At 41.2% G+C, this 6,788-nt stretch overlaps 1 protein-coding gene across 2 annotated transcripts in view; it reads left to right on the top strand.

Moving 5' to 3' along the window:
- ZNF521 (zinc finger protein 521) overlaps positions 1–2,577 on the top strand; it is a 407,243-nt gene extending 404,666 nt beyond the window's left edge. For both annotated transcript variants that reach the window (XM_015429753.1, XM_015429754.1), the window contains exon 10: positions 1,818–2,577. In XM_015429753.1, coding sequence (XP_015285239.1) covers positions 1,818–1,847 — 30 coding nt within the window. In that variant the 3' untranslated portion in view covers positions 1,848–2,577. The remainder of the gene's footprint in view (positions 1–1,817) is intronic.
- Positions 2,578–6,788: the final 4,211 nt, after the last annotated feature.

The following is a 6,788-nucleotide window of genomic DNA, read 5'->3' as shown; positions in this document are numbered from 1 at the left end:
CCCCCCGGGGGGACTTGGCAAGCCTACCACCATGAGAGTGTTGGATCAGATGTGTGCCCCAAAGGTCTGTGCTGGAACACAATCCCTAGGTGCACAGGAGTCCAGTTTGGATCAGGACTAAAGCCTGCTCCCACTGTGCTGTTTTCTTAACCTGAAATGGCCCTGGACAGCTTTTTTTTTTTTTTTTTTTTTTTGCCCCATTGGGGAAACTTACATATACTGATAGCTACAAATTAGTTTCTGCAACAAAAAATTTGGGTTGGTAAAACAGCACCGGGGGGTGTGTGTTAAGTCCTTGTGCACTGCAGTCGTGACCCAAATCAGGCCCCATTGTGCTTGTCATGAAACTCCAAAGCATGTCTTCTAAGAGTCTGCCTGTTCATCAGGTGAACTTTGTAAAATGTGAATTGGCCCCTTTAGTAAATAGCTATATTGGTTTCCTTCAGGCAGGGAGCTGTGTGTTTTGGCTTATGAATGCTTTATGCAGAGCCTTATGTAGACTGATGGCACCATATTAATTCATTCATGAATGCACAGTATTAATAATAATGTACCTTGTGCCTTTTAAAATTGTAAGTATGCAGGCAGACTCATTTAAATGTTGTAGAATTCCTAGTACATTTTGCAACACAATCGTAGTTTTGTGTACTCAGAAATAACGGCCACTGAGTTCAGTGGTTCTGACCCAGTTCAGTTCAGTTTATTGTTCCTGCTTTGGAAGCACATATAATACAAATGGAATAACCCATAGTACATATCTTAAGACTACAGCCTTAGGTACTTTTAGAAATATTAAATGACCATGATGAATACCAAGGAATCATATACTAAAGGGGACACCAGCTTCAGCAGTCATCTCTGAATCCAGCTTTCTGAAATTAAGATCATCCTCTCCCTGTTAAGCTCTGTCCTCATGTAACAGTTGTCTCTGTGTGAGTACTCCAGAAAAAGTCCCTGGAAGCATATATCTGAAGAACTGTTGCACTGGAATTTGTAATCAGTGGGTTTTCCAGTGCCTTATGTGAGAAATGCTATGTCACATTCCTGCCAGAATCCAAGGTTGTTATCACCTGCAAATGGGTTCTAATCCATAATTCAAGAATCTTCATAATCTTGGCTTTAGAAAAATTAATATATGAATAGAACAGTTAGCCAGACCTAATTTATCTTTGGTGTGTAAGTGCTATTAGGGGTTACAGAAATTATTCCATTGTAAAATGTTTGTTTGTTTGATTGATTGATTTATACCCCAGCCTCCTCGCCAAGCAAAATGTTTTTCTGTTAATATCACGGCATGAAGGGGCAGCAGCCCCGAAAAGTCCCTACAAGTTACGGAAGAGAGAGAAAAAGAAGTAAAGGCTGAAGGACTCTGAATTGTGCCTTTGAGAACTTTGGTTCTAGGGGGAGGATGGGAGGGCACGGTATTGGGCAAGAAAATTTGAAAGGGGAGGGTAAAAGGGCTAAAAGATTGACACAGTTCACTAGCAGTATAGCGATGAAAGACTCTGGATTTTGAAGAAAAAGTCATCTGGAAGATCTCCTATCTTGGGTTTTTAGTCAGTAGTGGGTTCTTTGCTTTCTCCCATATATGTAGTCCCCTTTCCCCTTTTTTTCTTGTTAGTTATCTGTAGTGTAAAAAATAATAATAAAAAACTCCCCTCCGGGGGAATCAAATATATATATATATATCACGGCATGACTAGGCCATGTAACATAGTGACATACCTGTTATATGATCTTTTTGTAGCCTTGCTGATGTACTTTTGTTCCTGAGCTCTATAATAACTGCATATCCTTGTCTTTCTTTTTTCTTACAGAATCATACAATGACCCAACATAGCAGTTAGTGCAAGGCCTGTTTCTTCAAGAGAGGATGCTTTGTGGGACAAAAAAAGGGAACATGTTTTACTCTTTGCACGAGACTTTCATTGTTAATGTATATTATTCAGAAACATTGTATTGTACCATAAAACTTGTATTATCAAAACTGTTGGATGTTCATGTGTTTGAACTTTTGAGCACCGGAGGGACTTCCTGTATATAAAGTGTTGCACATGTATTATGTTGTCTGATACTAAAATGGTCTTATAAAGACAAGTGGACTTGGGCCCTATTCAAGCAGGATTAAAAGAGTAATAATAACATATAAAGGGAAAAAAGGCTTAAGGAAATGTTATTTTCAAAGAAGAGAAAAAAGAAATAGCAGTGATACATTACAACCCTATTTGGCCTTCTTTTCATTCAAGCTTATGTCGTCAGTCTCTCTCTTTTGGTATACAAATGGATGATTTCAGAAGTATTTTTATTGCTGAAGATTCTTGCAAAAATAAATGAAGAGACTCTCTCCAAGCAGGATCCCCCAGCTGAATATGGCCTGTATATATATTTGTAAGCCTTGCGATATGACAGATAGCATTACCATATATGCAATAGTTGTTATGTAGATTGTCAAAGAAACTTTTTTCCTGGATACCATTTGAAGCTTTTGAGTGTTCAAGACTTTCCTTAATGATGTCACATGGCCAAATTTTTGAAATCAGTTGAACTAACCTGTATGTTACTGTTATTAATGTTTACTCTGCGGTCTGAACCTGGAGATTACTGGAATGGTTTTCCAAGAGGAAATAAATTCAGTTTACCATTACATGGAATGTGGCTGTGTTTTTTGTGCCTGTTACAAGCTGACCCATTTCCCTGCTTTGTGAATGAATTATGGCCTGTAAAACCAGCAAGTTGTCCTTCCTTCACCACTGCACATTTCATGCATGCCTGATGATTTGGCTCATGAACAGCAATCTAAGCTGGTCTACTCAGAAACAACTTCTGTTCTATTCAATGGGGATTACTCCCTGAAAAGTGTTCTTAGGAATGCAGCCTTAAGAGTTCAGTGAAAATGTCTAATTTTATTAGAAATGTGCAGTATTACATAGGTACCGTTTGCTAGATGTGAAAGAGTCCTCAAAGGTCAGACAAATGCAAGGGCCATTATAGTAAGTGATCTAAACACAAAGTTTTCAAATATCAACTTTTGAAACTCTATGGATACTACCTGGCCAGTTGTGAACCACATCAAGTTGTTTGGCTATGTATGTTTTACTTTTTTCCATCTTAATACTTTCTTTTTTAGTTCCATTTTTGCTTTGCTTTTTTCCACGTCAGTATTTCTGGCTTTTGAATCCGGTCTCAAACCGCTGGAACTCTGGGATGTTTAAAGGAATTATCTCAGGGAAGAGAACTGTGCTTCTCACGTAGAGGTGGCAACCCTGTTAAATTCTAGCCACAGAACTGACACGGGCTCCTCTACCCTCTGGTCCCTTGTCCTCACTGGTGACAGAGATGGCAGTAGAGGACATGGCCAGAGAGATCGCTTCAGTGAGCACTCAAGCTTCACATTTCCTGTGGGGGAATGTTCAAAGCCAGTAGAGAAGTGTTGCCGAGAACTGAATTAACCTGTTTGTCCCAAGTATTCGTAAAGGAAAGATGTGCCATAAATGCCTTTTTTGGTCCTCAGATGTGCTTACATGAGCTTTCAACCCAAATCCATCCTCCACATTTGTTGGAGGTGCTCAGTCTTTCTGAACCACTTATGTAGTGGTTAGAGGAGCTGCAGCACACTGCAAAGGATTGGACTTGCCTGTCTTTTGTGCTGTCAGGGTAGATTTTAAGAGTGATTTCCAGTTTGCTGAGTGTCACTTTCTGAATCTCCACAGATGCGAGGGCTGGAAACAAAGTAAAAATGCCTCTGCTTGCCAGAGATTTCAAGGAAAGATGTGTCATGTTTCTTTCTCCAGCCTTGAAAATTTTATGCATCTGTTGCCAAGTGTGAAAAAAAAACACCCTGTATTTTTATAAAGAAAATCTCATTTGTGCTGACAAAAGGATAAACGCAGGCAACTGTACACAGAGCATGTATTCTGCCAGGTTCTATTTATACTAAGTCAAAAACTCATTCCAGTTTCATTTCTATTAATATATTATTTCTCTGCCAAATTGGATCTGATTATGTCTTCTTTCTTCATGACAGATACCTTGAAAGAGTGCAGGCTTTTCAGCCTTCATGTGTGAAAGTGTGACATATTGGTTATAACTGTAAATAGCGTGTTTCTAGTTGAGTTCAAGTATGTTAGAAATATTACACCCTACTGTGTTTGTGCCACTAAGTTGAGACAGATGGTAGCTGGGAAAGATGCAATCTTATAATCAAAAGCTAAAATATGTCAAAAATATGTTAGCAAGCAAAACATAGCATATTACTTGCTTCTTATGTCATGACAGCTTGCAAAGCACACACGGTTGTTGAATTTCTAGTTATGTAAATACAGTAACACAGCAAACAGAGCAACAGCAAACGTGATGATCGCTTTGTGCATCGATTTGTCCTGCCATTCAGGGCTAGGGAACAGGAAGATAGCTGGTCACATTCAACTCCTGGTACATTTGAATAGTGCTGGAATCCTCTTACCTTTCTCATTAGTTGCTGGTTTCTCTGTGATACCCTAAAAAGATGTTTAAATAGATTATGAAAGACATTCAAACTTCCCAAGGAGAACTGAGTTTTCCATGGGGGCTTATCAGAGCATTTAGCAAACAGAATAAGATAGGGGTATCAGCTTGCTGAACAGAAAAAAACACAGCGCTTCTGTGCATTTGAGTGGGTTTCGTCTCTGGCATGCTATACTCCCCAGTGGGTCCACCAATGCTAAAATGAGCACCCTCATGAGAAGCAGAAAAGCATAATTGTACCCACAGAAGGGAGACCAGGGGTAGAAGAATAAAAGACACACAAGCAGAGCTGGGTGTTAAATGGGCCATACCTAGATTGAATGAGAGCTTCCACTGTTTACCATTAAAAGGGCAGAGGCCGGGTAGCTGTTGCTGACAGCCAGCTGCTGTCACTTAGCCCAACTGCTGGATAACCTTGGTAGGAAGGGGTGGCTTGACTGTGGACAATTCCACAGCTCCTCTGCCTGGTGATGTGGTTGACCATGAGTCCTCACAATATACTGGCTGTTTTGCAATGTCCTGGCTAAGTACCTTAGGTCTCCCCCCCCCCCAAAAAAAAGGAGTCTGTGCCCCTGGTGCTTTCACACATGCTGAATAATGCATTTTCAATGCACTTTGCAACTGGATTTTACTGTGTGAAACAGCAAAAACCGCTAGCAATCACTGATGTGTATTGAAAGTGTATTATTCAGTACGTGTGAAAGTGCCTTTAAGCCTCGGTCCATGCACAAGAGCCACATGTGACAGTAACAAATGAAAAAGTAACAGTGCCAAACAGTAAGGAACCTCATAACCGTTAAGGAGGCAAGAAAAACTCACACCTCTCATCCAGTCTCAGAGCGGGTGAAATTCCTTTCCTGGTTCTGTCAGCCAGCAACTAACCTACATTCATAGCAGCATTCATAGCAGCACAGTGGCAAGAATCACTAGACCAAGATAGACCAAGTATTGAGTTAATGAATAATAGCTACAAATAAAGGCATGTAGGTAGCAAATGCAACTGGGTGTCTTCATAGATTATTGTTCTTTATAATAGCAGCACTGGGCTACTATAAAAGGCTGCTATTAGTATGTCCTACTCTTGTTAATCAGCAGGAGGCTAACTGGCCAAAGGGCTAGAATGGCAGCAGGCAATATGGACAACCCCCATACATGTCATGTGAGCTCAGCCAACTTCTGCTGACTCTCCTGAACCTCCCAGTCCCATTGCAGGCACAAATGTAGTCCCTGCCTTTTGCTTTGCTGACTGCCTACTCGGAAGGATGAGTGGCCTGATATAAAGGCACTTCACACTAAAAGCAGCCCTAAATTGGACTAAGGGTCTACATGAACACTAATTTCATGCAGGATGTCTTCCAACACTGGTGTCTCTTATGTTCCTATGTTCAAATAGAAACCATTGTTTGGATGAGACCTCAAAGAACATTAGTATACTGCCTGAGGCAGACAAATGCAGGTTATCCTGTCTCTAAGAAGTTTTTGTTCAGTGCTGTGAATATGCGAGATTTTTGCACAGAGAAAGTATGGAATTTAGGCACAGAAGTAATATGAGAAAGTCTCATATTACATTTTTCAATTTTCTAGGCCTCCTGGTCACACAAACAGGTTTCAACGTTCAGAAGCAATGCTTTGTGAAGTCTCCAAAGCCCTGTATAGACAAGCCATCTGCACATTGACTCACCGCATGGGGTGGGAGTGGGGACAAGCATGCTGTCCTCACCCCCTGCCTCCAGGTGATTGCCAAGTTCTCTGCATGGTGTGAATGAGCAGAGGAAATGTCCATGTGTATGTTTCCTTCCTGTGATAAGTCATGCTGCTTTCAGAACACTGCTGATCACAGGTATATCTGTGTGCACATACAAATTCTAATCACTTTGTATCATCCTATGGATGCTTAATCAGCAGTAAACCCCACAAACTTCAGTTGACATTTCTACTACATTGAGGTCTCACTTTCTTGGTTAAGTGTGTGGACTCTAATCTGGGAAAACCAGGTTTGATTCCCCACTCCTCCACTTGCAGCTGCTGGATGACCTTGGGCAAGCCATAGTTCTGTCAGAGCTGTCCTTGAATGGGCAATTCTTGAAAGAGCTCTCTCAGCCCCGCCTACCTCACAGGGTGTCTGGGAGGGGAAGGGAGGGGGAGGGGAAGGGAAAGGAGTTTGTAAGCCACTCTGTCACAGGGAGGGGAAGGGAAAGGAGTTTGTAAGCCACTCTGAGACTCAGAGTTAAGGCCAGGGTATAAATCCAATCTCCTCCTCCTCCTCCTCCTCCTCCTCCTCCTCC

The sequence above is a fragment of the Gekko japonicus genome, unplaced genomic scaffold (assembly GCF_001447785.1).
Source record: "Gekko japonicus isolate JY-2015 unplaced genomic scaffold, Gekko_japonicus_V1.1 scaffold948, whole genome shotgun sequence".
Classification (NCBI taxonomy): domain Eukaryota; kingdom Metazoa; phylum Chordata; class Lepidosauria; order Squamata; family Gekkonidae; genus Gekko; species Gekko japonicus.
The sequence above is the reverse complement of the archived record's forward strand: the minus strand, read 5'-3'. Positions and strand labels throughout refer to the sequence as shown.